Source organism: Emydura macquarii, unplaced genomic scaffold (assembly GCF_026122565.2).
Source record: "Emydura macquarii macquarii isolate MOO-44397 ecotype Brisbane River unplaced genomic scaffold, CSIRO-AGI_Emac_v2 contig_2676, whole genome shotgun sequence".
NCBI classification, from domain to species: domain Eukaryota; kingdom Metazoa; phylum Chordata; order Testudines; family Chelidae; genus Emydura; species Emydura macquarii.
Window position 1 is genome coordinate 36,102,501 of NW_027132813.1, and position 17,290 is coordinate 36,119,790.

Here is a 17,290-nt window from a genome sequence, read left to right on the forward strand (position 1 = left end):
AGCAACTGAATTATTTTTATACAGGAATTTTTATCTCTATTGTACAAACAAGTATGTGTCTGTGCTGACTTGTTAAGCAATCCACTTGTATGTAGAATAAGATTTTTTTCTTGCTACCAGTCACACAGCTCTAAGATCAGAAGAAATACATACTCTTTGAAGCTCCTCAAATGTTTTAGTTAAAAGGACAGCAGTTGTTTTCAAAGATCCAAGACTATCAGAATTTAATTTTTCCTTATTGATTTTTTCTAACATAACACAAATTTAACATAGGACGGTATACAGTTTATTATTAAATAATACAGCCTTTAAAGAATTCCACAGGAGGTAACAGTCTTTTTTCTAATACAAATAATTATTTTAACTAATTTGCAGAGAATGAGGATGTGACATTGTGTTTCCTTTCGATAAAACAATTTTTAAAAAATTACTGATAAATAAATGGTGTAAAGCCATGGATTACACCCAAACAGTAAATACATCGTACCCATTATGTGAACTAGGGTAGTGCAAATGCCTTAGCTGATCATTCTTTTTCTCCAAGAAGAAATAAACTCAAAGTCCAAATTGCAACAAAACCAACATGGCAGTGTCCAATGCACCTGCTGTGATGTTGATAGTATAACCAGTTCACATTTTATTTGATAGCAAATTAATTGCTATAATTTTTACTGGCGGGGTGGTTTTTTTGGGGAAGCGGGGGTTGGCAGTTTTGGTTTTTTTGGTTTTTTGTTTTGTTTTGTTTGCATTTCATTATCTACTACATCAACTGAGCAAATGATGAACATTAAATTAGACTCCTTGCTTCCTCCTGGGTAGTGTGCTAGAACTTGAGTTTATTATTTTATGTTTATACACACACACACACACACACACCCCCCAGTGCCAATGTTCTTCAGGTCCCTGTTATTTAACAATACTTCTTTATTTGGTTAGAAGTTTTTAATCAGAAAAGTGGTTTTAGATAAAGCTAAGATCAAACTGTAGGTGTGATTGTTCAGCATTTATGTTGAGAACAGGGAGGATGCCAACAAAAACTCATTGTTTTTGACTGACCAAATCTCCCCAGGTATCCCTTCATCAACGTACATGTTTAAGTATTCCAATGTGAATTCAATGACTAAAGCTATTCAGATTTAAATAACATACTGACAATGCCTACCTGTAAAGGCACAGTTTAGTAGTGGAGTTGCTTCCCTCTCCCCAACAGTTATTTCACAGGAAGATTAAGCTTGATCATTTCCTCGATGTAGTTATTACATTATTATAGTAATGTATGTGTGTATGTGTGTCTATCACACTAAACCTTGGTATTTTATCTATTTAGTAAAACACAAAAAACCTGATCGCAGGCTGGTTATGTGCACCCTTCCAATGTGGAAAGGTGTTAGTTTTACAGCAACCTGTTCAAGTAAAACTTCCAATAGAATTGCATCAGACAAGCTCACATGGGTCTCCAGAGGGAGCACAGAGAAGAAACACTTCTGTGCACTATCTGCAAACCTAGAACTCAACAGCTTTTTGGCAGCCAATTTGTTTCAAGTGTTTTGTTTCAGGAAACCTGTATTTTTCTTTGTACATTTCATAGATTTACCTACAACTGGTTCTGACAGCTGTTGACTCTGTTAAATGAACACATTATTAAAAATCCTCTAACATCCCTAAGCTGAGAAATATACATTTTAATGGCACTTAAATTGTGAACCTGTAAGAATGTGCAAATGAAACCTTGTGAATACTGACTCAGTTACTCTGGATTTAAAGCCTGGCTTGATTTCACAATAGGGGGTAAAGGAGACTGCAGCTGACTATATATGTTAATTATATTTCCTTTGTTTCAATCAAGTATAGATAGAGAAATTTAAAAAAGGAAAGCAAAATAAACAATATCAAGTATTAAAAATCAATAGATGCTAATACTTTGAAAAAGAAAATACTCTTAATTATTGACATATTTGCTAATAATTCCACTGTGTCAATTATGTAATCTTTGTGTACTTTTGTTTTTCGGGGGGATTTTTGGGTGAAGGAATAAATCAGCTACATAAAATGAGATAGGAAAGAAGTGGATTTTTTCATTTTGCCTTAGATCAAAGAAAAGCAAGAATGGAATCTGTGGCATATTGAACATTTTTCCACAGTTGTCATTCACACTAGGCCATCTAAGTTTTATACAATTCCCCAGACTAGCTGCATATTAAGCTTGCTGTGTACAGCTTTATTATAGTGTGGTAGTATGGGAACATTTATATTCCTGTGTTGCATCTGACAGGACATTTACATGCGCCCATCTGAGCTCACACCTGAGAGCTGCTCCAAGATACAGTAACTATGCTCCTATTGTAAAGGCAAATGAAGAACACAAATTCCCTGCTGGGATCAGGGCTGACCTCACCACACCCCACCCCTCAAACCTTTCCCTTGCCAACTTAACTCAATGCCATCTCAGAATGACAAACGAGCTGAGGCACAGCCACCAAGTTACTAACCCTCTAAGAGCAGCAAAAGCCTCTCAAATATTTTTAAAATGCACAGCCAGTGCAGCTGGCTAGTAAAGGTTGGGAAACAAACTCCAATGAACCCAATACAGATTACAGTGCATATTAACACTGATTAGAAATACAGGATGATGTTTATAAGGCTTCAAAATGGGTTTGGCAGAAAGCAGACTAGCTTTAATAATGAAGGTACTTTTTATTTCAGCTTTGCCGTTGGTCTGTGTGTATGTTAAAAACTGCAGTCCGAGGCCCTGCTCCTCCAAGCATTTATGCACATGTAGTTTTCTCCATGTGAGCACTGACTTCAAAGAGTGCATAAAATTAAACATAAAGTACTTGCAGAATCGGTGCCTTAAAGGCCAAGGAAATTCATTTTGTGATGAAAAACAATTCTGGCGGCAATAATATGGTTTGTGGATAAACTGATTAGCCTACTGTTTTAAAAACTACATCGTAAATCACAATGATAAATTTACTGAAATGGACCACCATGGGCCCAATCCTGCTTCCAATCAGTTCCAATGTCTGTGTATATTCGGATGAAATAAATATGCTTATTTCCCCTGAGGGGGGGGGAACATTTAATTTTATAACCATGTTACAAATAACAATACAGGTCTTAATCTATTAAATTATATGGTCTGGACATATTTCATGAACTTCTGCAATATCCCTCAAATTGACACATACAACAAAGAACTCCTAGATGGAAAACTGGACTGAAAATGTACACCAAGTTAAAAAATAAAAACCTTTTGTAATAACAACATTGCTGGCATAGCCATGACCCAAATGAAATGTGAACAAGCAGAAAGGTACTAAAGATCCTTAGTGATTAGATCCCATGCTAAAAAAGTGGCAATGTGCCAGGCAATAACCAGCTTGATGTTAAATGCCTTTTTATTGCACAAAGATGGTACTACTGGATATAAAAGATATTGGAACTTGGGGTGAATTTTGTCAAAAATTTTCTGTATATAATAAAGAGTGAGAGCAGACAAACAAATGGAGATTGAATTCACACCGCCTGCCAGTCTCTCAAGTCTCCTTAATTGTCTTTATTACTTGAATTGAATAAAAAGGGAATTCACGTTCTCAGGGTTGCATGTACAAAACTCTGGCATGCTAAAAGGTTTCCTTCTCTTTTAAATGTACATTACAAAATTATGGAAATATTTAGGAAAGAATCTACTTCTTCTCTGTAATCTAATGTTAAGGTCTTTTTACTTACCACTTTCTCCCTCTCCCCACCCCAGCTCCCATATTTCAGTCTTTACTGTTTAGTCTGGCTACATAGGGCGTACATTTATTAAGTATACGATTTTCAAAGCTTGCAGCGTGTAATGTTAATGTGCACTTTTTTCATATCTATGCTAAACTTAATGCTTGCTAGGCTGGCTCTTCAACCACAAATATTTTGAATCCAGCGATATTTTAGTCCATGGTGAGCTTCACAATTAAATGTCACATATAATAGAAGAAAGAATGCAAAACATATTTCTAATCCTCTATACTAAAAGACATGATTTTCAGGAGACAAGAAATGGGGTAATTTTAGGAATTATAACACTTTTGATGCCTCCCTGGAATAATCATTCCAAATCAGAAGGAAACTTCCTACATTCTGCTTCTGTACTTGAAATGAACACATATTTGTGTTTCCAATAAAAGGCTATTTTTACATTAACTGTCCAGTAACAGCAGGGAATAGAAAAACTAACACAATCTCCACCTCATACAAAGGATGATCTTGATATCACATAGATGCTTCTTCAAGACTGTTATTTATAAAAGGCAACAAGGAAAACGCACACACAGTGGAATCTTTTATGTGTCACTGAAAAAGTAACATTTGAACAACTTTTGGATCGCCTACATTTTTAACATTTTTTTCCCTCCTAGAAGTAAATTTCTCAGCCATACAGACCACTGTGTTTAATTAAGCTTTCAAAAGTCCTCTGACAATGCCAACAATTGAAAGACACTTCTGTAGCTCAATCATGCAATCATTGTGACAGTTCTATTTACAATTTGTCTTAAAGAGAGTTTCTCTGACATTGTACTTTGACAAAACATCCAAGCTGCCAGTTCACAACCTTTCTCTGTCTTATTTACAAATACAGCTTGTATGCAGGACTGAGAATCTCATAGTCATGAGTCTTTGGATAGTGCCCTCATAAATTTTCAATCTTGTAACTATTTTGTCCGGCCCATTACTATCTGCTCTGAGCCTTTGTATTGAACAAGTACAGTTAGAATTTTAGCTATTTTAGTGCATTTGCTTCTTTTGTCTCATTGTTTAGATGCAATGCTCACTATTCAGGTGAGTAGTCAATTATTTGTATCCAGAACAAAACAAAAATAATAATAAAGAATTGCAATTTACACACCATAGAATTCCAATAGTAATTGCTAGTAGGGTACTAAGAGAATTTCTGTGGCACATAGAAAAGTCAAAGAAATTCTATTCTGAGAATTCTAATAATTAAATGTACATGGTCCATCAGTTAATATGTTCATTTTCCATTTGATTATTTAATAGAAAGGTATTTCTTACATTTCTTTTCCTTATTTTGGATTTGTATCTAACTGGCAATTGGAGAAAACAGAGGCAGGCACTCAAAGTGAACCCTCTTCCTCTCTCTTTCTCTATTTGTACAGTATACACAGTATACCAAGATATACAATCGTACTTATAAATAGGAATATATGTAACATTCCAATGAGATAAATGTGAAGTTTAGTAGTATTTAAGGTGCTTTCCCCTCCCCCCCCAAAATCTTTCATTAATCCATACAGCTTTATATATTCAACAAACATGAAAATCTAATACCAATGGACTATAAATAGTTCTTTTCCCTTTTCAGTAAGTGAACAGTAGTTTTACACTCACTGATATCTAGGTACTTCAGTTAATATTTTCTTCCATTGTAAAATATGACACTGGATAACTAAACCCCAGCCATAGCACTCACTGCAAATCACAGACTGCTGGTATCTGGTGGTGAATGTTTGACATACATATTGATGAAAGCTGCCTCACTGGACCCACACAACATATCCTATTAATTTTCATTAAATTTATGACATTTCTGCCATAGCGCTGGATCGTCACTCAACATTTTATATCAAGCCAAAGTGAGAGCTACACATACACACATACACAGAATGGACATATATGCATGTGTGTATCTACATTTTATGTATATGTATGCATACTATACATGTACACACCTAATATTATAGGCATTCTTTTATCTGGAAAATGGTTTGGGTGAAAAGAGGCCTAGAAACAGTTAAAATTTACATCATTTCACTGTACATTTGAGTGACTGCTTTATTTCTTCTATTTGGGTGCACTGAGCCCTAAGCATTACTTATCTTAAGAAAATGGTCTTTTATTGCAATGCACCAAATTATTGACTGCAAAATGACACACAAAGCAGTTACTGCAACTATATCTAACTTCGAACACTACACTAACCTCTTTCTGAAGAATACTTAACTGGCTGCAGTTTTACATTGTTATTAAATAGATTTTCTGGACATTTATCATGAAGAATCAATCAATTCAGTCAACACCTGTACACTGGCCCTATTTTTTTAAATTACATATTCACATATCTTTTGCATTCTTATGATTAATGTTTCCTTTCTACTCTTACAAAGGAAATCAGATATAAAATATTGGAATTAGCAACTCGTTTTCTGAGGTTCACTTCAGGGACCTCCAAAATACCTGAACTCCACAACTTATTCAATGACCCTGACTATTAATTTCACTGCCGGACACTGGGAATTCCACCTATTGACATTTACTCTGTGATATCAAAAAAAACTATCTCTTGCTTGACTAATCCTAGTGTGGAAACATTATATTAAATAAAAATTAAAGGACCACTGTAAGGCCTCATAATTATCCGTGCATGAAAGCTTTATCTCACCTGAGTCACATCACTTGTGCACCCACTGGAGAGCTTGTATATATTTTTCCTCGGAAAACAATTAGGAGTGATCTTACATTCCTTGCATACCCAAAACTCCCACTGATTTCAGCTGGAGCTTTGAATGTGCAAGAAATATAGACAGTATTGGACTTCTAGTATGTGTCAAGTTTAAACATAATTGCACAAAAATCTCTCTGCACAGCAGACATGAAAATAAATGGAGCTGGATCTTGCAGCCCTTGATTACAAGAGTAGTCTTTACTTCTGTGAGTAGTCCTATTGACTTCAGTGGAACTACTCTTCTGAGTAAAGACCTTCAGCATGGGACTATGTATATGTGTAAAGGTTTGCAGCATCAGATTCCTAGGGTTTTTTTATGTCTGTTGTATATTGAACATACCCTGAATTCAGCCTTTAGCTTACTGAACCATTTAGAAGAACAAGAGACAGTTAAAAACATATTATTCTTCTAATTAACAATACCATTACATCGTTCAGGGCCAAATTCTGCTCACTTAACTCATGCCAGGAGTCTCATTAATGGTAGCCGCCCTATTTACACGAGTAAAGCAGGCAGGATTTGGCCCACATGGTTCAACAATTGTAACAGTAGAATTCTAAACTAAAGCAAAGAATTCTAAACGCCTCGGTGTGGTTGTATCTTAGACTGAATGGCCAATCTGAGACCATGGCAAGAAGTGTGGTTTTAATTCTTGCTTGACAGATACTGTGTTTTGTCTTTTAAACAGAGCAGTTCAATATGTAAATACGATGTTACATCACACAAGTGTTACTCCATATTTGGTGATTTAGCATGGCTTCAGATCTCTGAAGACTACAAATCCCTTCCGCTAGGCTCTTGCTTCATTAATCATGTCCTACACTTCTGTTCATTTTCCTTCAAATCACAGACAGCACATGGAAATGGTCACTGCCATATACTACTCTAGAAAAAAATCTTTAACCTACATGCACAGAAGTTGAATGTGCTGGAAAAAATTTTAAGCCATCTTTCAAAATGCAGCTTGCCAGTAAGTTAACCCTTTATATGAGTGTGTGTGTATATGTGTGTGTGTGTGTATACATATATATGCCATTATAAAGCTGCAAAGCTTTCAAAAAACATAAATGCCACATTTGATTTTAATGACTGGTTGAAGGAAAAAAAAATCACATTGAATCCCGCAGTGCCTATTGACCTATTATGGTTTAACTTTGTGGCCAAAGTAAGTCAAAGACAAGATCCAGTACATCATGTGATTATGTACAGTACTTTTGCTAATACTGAACTACCCTTTAGGCTATTAAAACAGAGGTATAAGTAATGTATTATCCTAACTGATGTTTCCATAAAACTAGATCAGGCATTGGTTGATTTTAATAAGCTACAGTATTGCATATTTATAATTATATATTAAGCATAATTTAAAGAGATTTGCAATACCAAGCAATAGGTGGTGTTCAAGTTTACTATAAGGATTTTAGCAACTATGCCTTCCAGTATTTCTCTGATTTTCTTTTGCATATTAAGTTCAATTATTTTAACCTCAGCCACTGAGACATTCACATATTTAGTGTCTTTCCAGTTAAAAATTTACCATAGGGAATGACATTATTTACATTTTTTTAATTACATTTTTATATTGTTTGTTGTGCAAAACAGAACTCGCTCCTGGACATTTGTACGGGTGACATGTGGTTGTGTAAACCGCAAACAAAATCAAGATACATCTGTCAAAACCACATCAGAGACAAAAGAGAGCACAGAGAAGCATTTATCATTTGGCTGAGGAGGCAGGCTGCAGACAGCGGCCTTTCCTGTCAAACCAACCTTTTGAAATTTCCAACATGCCCTTAAACTTTTCGAATAAGCATGTCTGTGCGCTTCAGCAACTGCCCTCTCTACTCTGGCCTGGCCAGTCGAAAATGGCATCTTAAAGTCAAGGTCGGTGGTGTCACTTTGCCATGGGGCTGTGTTTAATTACAGTCCATACGCTGACAGACAATATGGATCCAAGGCTAGCTGATGCTCAGTTAACTCTTTCACCCCTGAGTTTACAAAGGACTGTAAAGCTAGATCCTGTATAACACAGCAGGGTGTAAAATACACATATATGGAATTAAAATAGGCAACACACTAGGAGACAGCTACTATATTATATACAATTAAGAAAACAGAATCCCAGCAAACCCTGTTAAAAATACACATTAGTGTTGCATGGGCCTGTTGAATTACTCAGCCACTTAAAACTACACAGCCACTTGAAAAAAAATGTTGTGTACTTAACATGAACAGAAATACAGGGTATTTAACATGTAGGCTGTCATGGTGAATAGAATGGAAAGACAGACACAGCACTTTGCAACTGTGAACATTACTACAGTTTGACTGAACATGGAAATATACTTGTAAATGCTTCTGCTTGCTTCAATTTACCTGCTATGTGTTCCTGTTTAGGGCAGATTCCTCTAGATGACGTTGATAAACAATCGTCATCCTCTGGTGTGACCTGGATGCCAACCTCCACAGGATTGGATGCTTTTTTCAGCTCACTTGGTGAGGGTGAAGGTGGCTTATCCACAGCCTTCTCTAAGCAGAGACTGCCATTGCATTGTTTCCGTTTGTGCTCAATAAAAATTAGAATGTCCCCCAATGGGAAGTTCATCTGACACTGGCCACAGGTAAGGAGGTCATGATCCCCTTCTGGTGCTCCCAATGTGCCATGCTCTGGTTCATCATCAGTAAGAATGGCTTCAAGAGGTTCGGCTGCAATTTAAGAAACAAAAAGGAGAATCATTAGAGCTCTTGTGAAAAAGAAGGGGACGGTGGGGATAGATAAAAATGTATTGAGCCCCCTGTTCATGGATGCCATGCAGTGTATGGAATGTTTATAGGGTGAAAAAGTTAAACCTGCATTACATGAACAGATAGCACGTTATCATTCCAACGAGAAGCAAATGTAGTTATCGGTGTTGATCGGGAATATATTTTGAGAAAGCAGCTATATTTATGTAGAACTGTAGGAATGGAAACTGCAATCTTATTTATCTTCCTGGATTTAGACAAAGTTCTAATTTGAACGAACGATTTAATATTAAAAATTAAAATAACAGCTGTGAAAAAATTAGTGTGAGCCTACTACAGTATCTTGAAGAAAAGCCAATATTGTTTTTTGTTGCCAGAGATATTATTTGTGTTTGTGTATTTATGACTGAAGCTTTATGTCTCTGTGTGTGCATGTATATATCATGTATGACTTGATATCTGTATCTTTATATTCCATAACCAAGTCATACATTTTGAAATATTGACCTGTGAATTAGATATGTGTGTCTGAGCACGCAAATATCTGAACATACACATTACAGGCCACATAGGTTGTGCACACACACACACACACAGGAGTTATATAGCCCTGTACTGTGTGTTTATGTATGTATGTTTATATACACAAAAACATACATAGTAGCTTCCAATTCAAAAACTGAAAACGTGATCTGTTCAAGGGAAAAAAGACAAAATTGATAAATAAGGAAGCTAAATAGTGATACTTTTCAACTACCCCCCAGAAAATACAGAAAAATCAAATTCACTGGCAATTCTAGATAGACACATTAAGTGAACAGGATACTTTTTCATACTTAAGAAAATAAGCCAATTAATTTCTTGTTTTGTTTTGTCTTGTCATTCTGAATATTATTCTAAATTTTTCTGAATATGTTAGCAATTGTGGTCTTCATCATATAAAAATAAGTATGGTCAGGTGAATGCCACATTTCATAACAACAGTGAAAAGACCTTTCTTTAAACTTAAAATACCTTGCCTAATGTTGTCAAAGTTGACTAATTTTCTGAATGAGCTCCAAAAAGCTTCATTATGAGACTGTTTCTGTACACATAATAGTCAATGGATGGTATAACAAGGCAGACATGCCTTTCTTTTCTGTTTGCTTTCTTTAACTTTGTACTGAAATATCTTGGCAATATGTATGCAGCATTCAACGCTATAACCTCGCAAAGAAAAAGAAACAGTGTTGGTATTTCTCTACCTGTGCATCATAATACATATACTAACAACAACAAAAACGAGCTGACATTACAAAAAATAGAATGCCTGAAACTGTTGCCAGTTAATGAAAGTGAGACAGAATATTACTCTTAAACAGTTAATCAGTCTGACCTTCTTTAGCGAGCTGCCAATTTCACATTTAATGAACTTAAAGCCACAGAGAATCAAAAAATAGATTTTAATTTGACTGCAGAATATTGGAACAGATTTTGATAAACTGCAAAAATCCAGTGAACTCAGGTTAAATTTATTTCAACCCTACCTAGGCTGAATATTGAGGAGGAAGATCTGGAGTAGCTCCCAGTTGTGCTGTGTAAAATAATATTGAAAGAGCACCTTACCGTACCTTAGCTCCAACTAGGACACACTGATACATTCCATAATTTCTTGCCTCTAGTGCTACTCCTAATTTAACATAAGGTCAACCACAGGAATATGAAGGTTATATTCATATTAATAAAAACAATATCTTAATCACTTGGGTTTTCTTCTAAACTTACTGACCAAAAGATAATCCACAACATGCATGTACATGTTTCTGGCACAGAAAAGGAAACAGGAATGTTTCGTCTCTGTGTCTACCTCATTTTCTCAAGTAACAACTCTTTTTATTTGCAAAAAGTGAGTAACTGAATATGGAAGTCATTCCACCAGATCCTTTTTACTTGTATCAAATAAAGACATTTTTGTGTTAAACAGTAATTGTAACTTTTAGTTTCCAGTAACACAACATTTTTAAAAATTGATATTCTCCTTATAACTTTTGACTGGAACCTTGCACAATAATTACTCAATTGTAATATTTTCCCTTGGCCTGACTTGTTTCTGAAATTGTCGGTATTATTTAGCAATGGAAGAGAATATTGTGCTCAGATACCAGACAGTTAAAAGTAATGCTAAACAAAAATAGACTTTGCTAAAGACAGTACTGACTGGGCTGATTTACAATCAAAACCAGGAAATGAAGTGGTAATTCAGAGGTTGCTGATTACACCTCCACATTTCACCTAATTAATTTTATAGGAGGCAAAGTTCTGGAAAATAACAAGATGATCAAATGTACAGATATAAAACCTGTAACCTCAACATTTTCTATGCTCTTAACGTAAATTATTTCTAATTAACAAGAATTATATACTAATGTATGAAATACCTCTGGCACCCTGTTCATTATAAAACATTTGGCTTCTGCTGCACTGAGAGACAGCAAAATGTGTTTTTATTATTTCTGCTATTTAAAAAAATTAGATGCACAAAGAAAATTTGAAAATACAATTCACCTGGTCTTGGCACCGATTTGCAGGATACATCTTTTAATTCTGGGGCAATCAAAAGCCCCTTCCTGGGTATCTCATCATTTGTCTATATTTTTAAATGCAAATTGCCCTTCCATAAACATGTATTTCTAGCCTCTCTCTCAAGCCCTTCCCCCATTCCCCACCAACATCCACCAAAATAACACCACCTTCTATATTAAGTTAAATGGGTTTTTGTCTCAAAAGAAGTGTGAGGGGACGCAATGGAAGAAAAAGAACGAATTCTGCGTTACAAAAGGGGGGAAGCGGGGCGGGGGGAGAAGGGGGAATGTATCAATATGGATACAGCAAGACAGAGACGTCTAAATAGCCCGGCACAGACAGGGCTGTGTCCAGCTGAGAAGACAAAAAAGAAAATGAGGAGAAAGAGAGAGAGAGTGACTGGCTAGTCCAAGTTTGCCTTCAAGTGTGTCCTGTGATTGCCTTACAGTCTAAGGAAACAAATGATGGCTAATCATGTGCACTAGTGGCTAGTGTTTTAAACCAGAAAGAAAGCGAGAGCGCGGTGAGGGAAGGAAGGCAAGAGGGGAAAGCGAACTTGGAAAGGACTGAGTGAACAGCCGGCACAATGGGAGCAGCGTGGCTCGGAAGCCTCTGTGCAAACACGTGCAAGTCAGCAAGGTGCCTTCTCCCCTTTCGGCTGGGGGGCCAAGCTCAGCTCGGCTCCCGCCCGAGCCTCCCTGCTCACGGGGCTTGCCTCTGCGAGAGTTGGAAAGACCCGAGCCGCTCTCGGAGTGGATGGCGGGCCGGAGGGGGGGGGACCCAAACAAACGCAGATGTGTCCAAGTAAGCAAAACAAACGCAAAGTCACAGAAGCAACGCGGCCACGCGAGCTGCAGGCGAAGCCTCGCAGTCCTGCCCTTTCGCGAGTGTCTTTCAGCTTGGGGGGTGGAGGGGGCCTTTGATTTGGATGTGTCACGGCACCGTGCGAAGGTGCGACTGAACGAAAGGGATCCCAGCCAGCCCTGCTTCTTCCCAAGCCCCTCTGGGACGCCCACTGATGAATCTGCAGCTGGGGGCGGGAGGGGAAAGGAAGGGCCCATGTGCTGGAGAATCGCTGGCCGCTTCCTTCGCACGTTCTCTCGAACGGATGGGGACGGTGTTAAACCAAAAATGTGCAGAGAGAAGCGGGGTCTTTCCTCCAGTACGGGTCTAGGGCATGCGTCAGTGTTTCCTTCCAAGCAATAAAACTAGCCAAAATTAAGAACAAAGAAACGGGGAGGGGGGAGAGAAAGAAAGAGGAAAAAAAGGAAGAAAGGGGGGGAAACCCACTCACTCCCTCCTTCCTAAACGAAAATGCTGAGAATTAAGGACGCGGTGAAACTGATCAGTCAGGTTCAAGTTCGTTGGGCTTTTTTGATCTTGTTCTGCCTCCTAGCGACTGAAACTCACATGCAAACCTAGCCTTAACCATTTAAAAAAAAAACTCCAACCACATCTCTCCCCCTCCCTCCCATAAACCCCCCAGATCTCACGGGGGGAGGGGGGAGAAATATACCAAATGGCTATTAGACTGCCAGCAAAAAAAAAAATTAATAACTTAAATACGTATCTGTATATTACATACGGAATTGCCAAAGCAGGGCGAAACCCAGCAGGACTGGAGAAGGATTTGGGGATGTAAATGTAATCTTTCGATGATTCGGAGACAAGTCAGTCGAACAGACGCGCGCACACAAACCCTAAGGATGAATGCACTCCGGCATATTGGTTTTTTAAAAGTAACATGGGTTACCAGTGCCTGCGCCAGCGTCGGCAGCTCGCGGAGGGGGTGGGGGTTCCTGCAACGTGTTCTGGAAAAGATAGCAGTGCCTCCAGAAGTGTGACAGTTATGTTGCAATACATAATACAACACAACGTTTTGCATTTCAAAAAGCCCTTAGAATTGGTGGCAAATGACTAAAACCATGCGGAGTGAAGGGAAGAGAGAACCTCAAGGTGGCTTATTTTAAAGAAAACTTTACGAATGCAAGTCTTTGGGCTTCCCCCGCCTTTACGGGAGCTGTTTCATCCAAAGCTTTTTAACATTCTCCAACGGCCTCTGTGCAAATCTTGCTCCAAATATCTATGCATCTGTGAGTGGGGAAATTGCACTGTAAACTTTGACAGAGAGAGAGAGAGAGGATTGTTTGCAGGGAGAGAAATTGCCCTGAAACGGACCATCCCCGAGAGGGGAGAAAAACACCTGGAATACTGGGGAGGAGATCAAATAAAATACAAGCGTGCATCTTTTGGCTTCCCCCTCCCCCCCAAAAAAATTAAATATTTTCTCTCGTCTTCCCCCCCAGCCGCTCCAGATCTGAGTTCTCTTTTGTTGTGTATGCAGCGAGCTTGCTTATCTTGCATCCAGCTTTTGTGTTTTGTTGGGAGGGGAAGGGTGGAAGAGGAGGAGGATTTTTGTTGCAAATAGTTTTGGGTTTTGTTTTGTTTTTTTAATTTCTCTGGGAGCGTAATTTTTCAATTTGATCGTGATCCTGGTTGGGTTTTGTGTTTGTTTGTTTGTTTTTTCTGCGTGTGTGTGTGTGCTTTGCTTGGGTTTGCTCTTGTCTCTGTTTGTTGGCAGGAGGCTCCCCGCACACGCGGTGCTTGTAAACATTCAGACACGAGATTTTTCCCAATCAAAATCCACTTCCACTTTTTTTGAAAATCTTCCAAAAAATAGTAAGCGAGAGACAGAGAGAGAGAGAGGAGGGAATTCCTCTCTCGCTCTGCTCCATGCAGCCGAGCCAACCAGCCCAAGTTTGCAAGCAGGAGTTGGGGGGAGGAGGGGAGGGGTGGGGGGGAAGGCTGGCATGAGTCGGTTGGCTGGGGGAAGGTCCGATTGTGGCGGAGCCCCGGGGAAAGGCAGTGATGGCTCCGGACAGCCGCTGCTGCCCCTTTTGCCCTTTCGCCGCGGAGGGAAAAGAGGCGCAGGGAGAGAGCGGGACAAACACCCCTCATCTGGCAGCGGAAACAAAAGGGGGGACATTTCCCTGCCCCCCTCGTACGCAACAAGGTTCCGATCGGGAGAAGGGGGAATCTCAGCTAAAACCACGCTCCCCTGGACTTTCTTTTCACTCCACTTGACCCGTAATCTCTTGTCTGTCTGTGCGTCCAATGTCCAGTCTGTCTCTCCCGCAGGGATTTCTTTGCACTCCCCCCCCCTCCCCGCAAGAACAATTTCTCCACCTCGCTACAAACTGGGCTCCTGGCTGGGTTCCCCCCCCCCCAAGTAAGAAAGGCAATTCTTTTGCAAAGAAAACAATGTTTTTAAAAATGAAATAAAAGCGAGGTGTGTGGGGGGGGAATGCAAAAGAAGAGAAGGAAGAGTGAGCGAGCGAAGGGGGGCATGCTCCCGGGGCAAAGAAAAGAAAAGTGATCGAGGTGATTTAATGGGGGGGGGGAATTCCGAGCCAAGGTTTAGTGAATTTCCAACCCCCCCCTCGCCCGCTTTCTCCGCTTCTCAACACGAAATAAGCCGCGCGAAGGAGGCACGCGATAAATGCACGTTGCTGCTCTTTGGGTTACTTACGCGAAAATTCCCGCTTGCTTAAGTGCTGGGGTTTGCCTTGCTTGCGGCGAGACATGGTGGGTTGGTGGCTGCGGTGGCTTGTGAGCCGCTCGGTTCACATCGGGAGAGCCGGGTGAGAAAGGAAGGAGACTCCAGAGAAAATATCTTCATCAATGTCTTTTGACATCCAAAATAAATTAGAAATAATACAAAGATGGCGCAGGGAAGATGAATTGTGGGATAGCAGTCATGGCTTTTTTTTTTTTTTTTTTTTTTTTTTGTGCAAGGAAAAAAAAAAAGAGAGAGAGAGAGAGAGAGGGAGAGGGAGAGAGAAGGAGAGAGAGAGATGAAAAAAAATGGCAAAAGCCCCCCTGAGCTGCAAGTTCAAGTGCGGACGTGACGTCCCTGCGAACTTGAACGTCAGGAGCCTGGATGGACAGAGACATACAAAACATGGGCAGGGCAAGCTGGAGAGAGGGGGAGGAGGGAAGAGGAAGGCAACACCAATGGACACTCATCAGGGGCTGGACATGAAAAAGAGACCAGGACAAGCCAATGGACAGTGATCGCAGGGGGGAGAGGGGAGGGGGGGAAGGAGGGGGGGGTGCACTAGACACCAGGCACACATGCTGTTTCATGGAGATGGGGGACTGGGGTGGAGGGGAGGAAGGAGCTAGGCACGCTGTGCAGAAGTGGCCTCAGAGGAGTCAGTGCAGCAGGCAAATGCAAGAGTGGCCAGGACTGGGGAGGGAAAAAAATAAAATAAATAAAAGCAGCAACAGCCCCCCCGCTTTCCCCCCCACACACACTGCAAAAAGGAGGTAGGGTTTCGGAGGCTCCTAGCAGGGAGAGGGACGGTAGGTAGTCTGGGAGGCCACCCAAGAGGCAATGACATTGAATTCAAAACTTCCCAGCGCACAAGCGAAGCCCCGAGAAGAAGAAGTTGAGGCTGAAGCTGGAAGTTCCATCCTGGCCGCCCGGCACCCAGTGGGGAAGGCGATCGGCAAGGGAAAGTTCTGCACGCGGAGCCGAGCGGCGCGGCGCGCGGCCAGCCTCCTTCCCCTCGGGTGGCAGAGGGGAGAAAGCAGCAGCAGAAGAGTTTCAAGTTCAAGTGGGAAAGTGGCAGAAGAAGAGACGCTGCCGAAGCAGGGAAGGCAAAAGGAAGGCGATGGAACTTCATAGTCCCCCTTTCTCTTCCCCAAGGAAGTGGGGGGGGGGAGCCCAGGCGACCCGCAAAGCCAAGCAGGGATCTGAGATGTACAGAGAAGTGACAGTGTCTAATGAAACTGTAAAGAAAGGGGAGCGCAGGAAGGCAAGGGGGAGCGCACAGCACAGCACACACACAGCGGCATTCCTGACAAGGGCGAGCCAAGGCTGAGCAAATGGTCAGGGGCACAGAGAAGCGGCTGGGCAGTAGTTGGGCGAATGCAGCAGCGTGGGTTGTAACTTACCGGGCAGGGACACACACATGCATCCCCCCACTCCTGGCCCAGGGAGGGATCGGTTGCATAAGGAGGCTAAGCTTTGGAGGAAGAGAGCGTTTGTTGCGGCAGTAATTCCGCAGACTGGTTCTAAAAACGTGTGCCGGGCACAGAGGTGGAGAGAGACAGGGCTCGGTCTTGAACGCACACAGCGGCAGCCTGGAGAAAGCAGAGAGAGGGACAAGAGAGAAAAGAGGTGCAAAGGAGGGAAGAAGTGGATATAGCACAGGAAGGGGAAAGAAGAAGCTTGCTGTGTGACTGTAAGAAATATTTTAACACGCAAAACTGTAATAATGACGTTACCCAGAGAGAGGGAGACAGCGGGGGGGGGGGGGTGTGTGAATGGAAACCTTTCAGGTTGTTCACGGAAGCAGCAGGGAATGCAAGTGGTCGTGGCTGTTGCTAAATACTCAGCAGCTTCCGATCGGATGATTCCTTTTGTGTGCATGTGAATGTGTGAGTGCACGCGTTGTGTTCTGACTGCCTTT

At 40.5% G+C, this 17,290-nt stretch overlaps 1 protein-coding gene across 3 annotated transcripts in view; it reads right to left on the minus strand.

The window, feature by feature from the left end:
• BCL11A (BCL11 transcription factor A) overlaps positions 1 to 15,550 on the minus strand; it is a 93,190-nt gene extending 77,640 nt beyond the window's left edge. For all 3 annotated transcript variants that reach the window (XM_067565190.1, XM_067565191.1, XM_067565189.1), the window contains exons 1-2: positions 15,343 to 15,550; positions 8,883 to 9,212 (exon numbers count right to left, since the gene is read on the minus strand). In XM_067565190.1, coding sequence (XP_067421291.1) covers positions 8,883 to 9,212; positions 15,343 to 15,397 — 385 coding nt within the window. In that variant the 5' untranslated portion in view covers positions 15,398 to 15,550. The remainder of the gene's footprint in view (positions 1 to 8,882; positions 9,213 to 15,342) is intronic.
• Between the last annotated feature and the right edge of the window lie 1,740 nt (positions 15,551 to 17,290).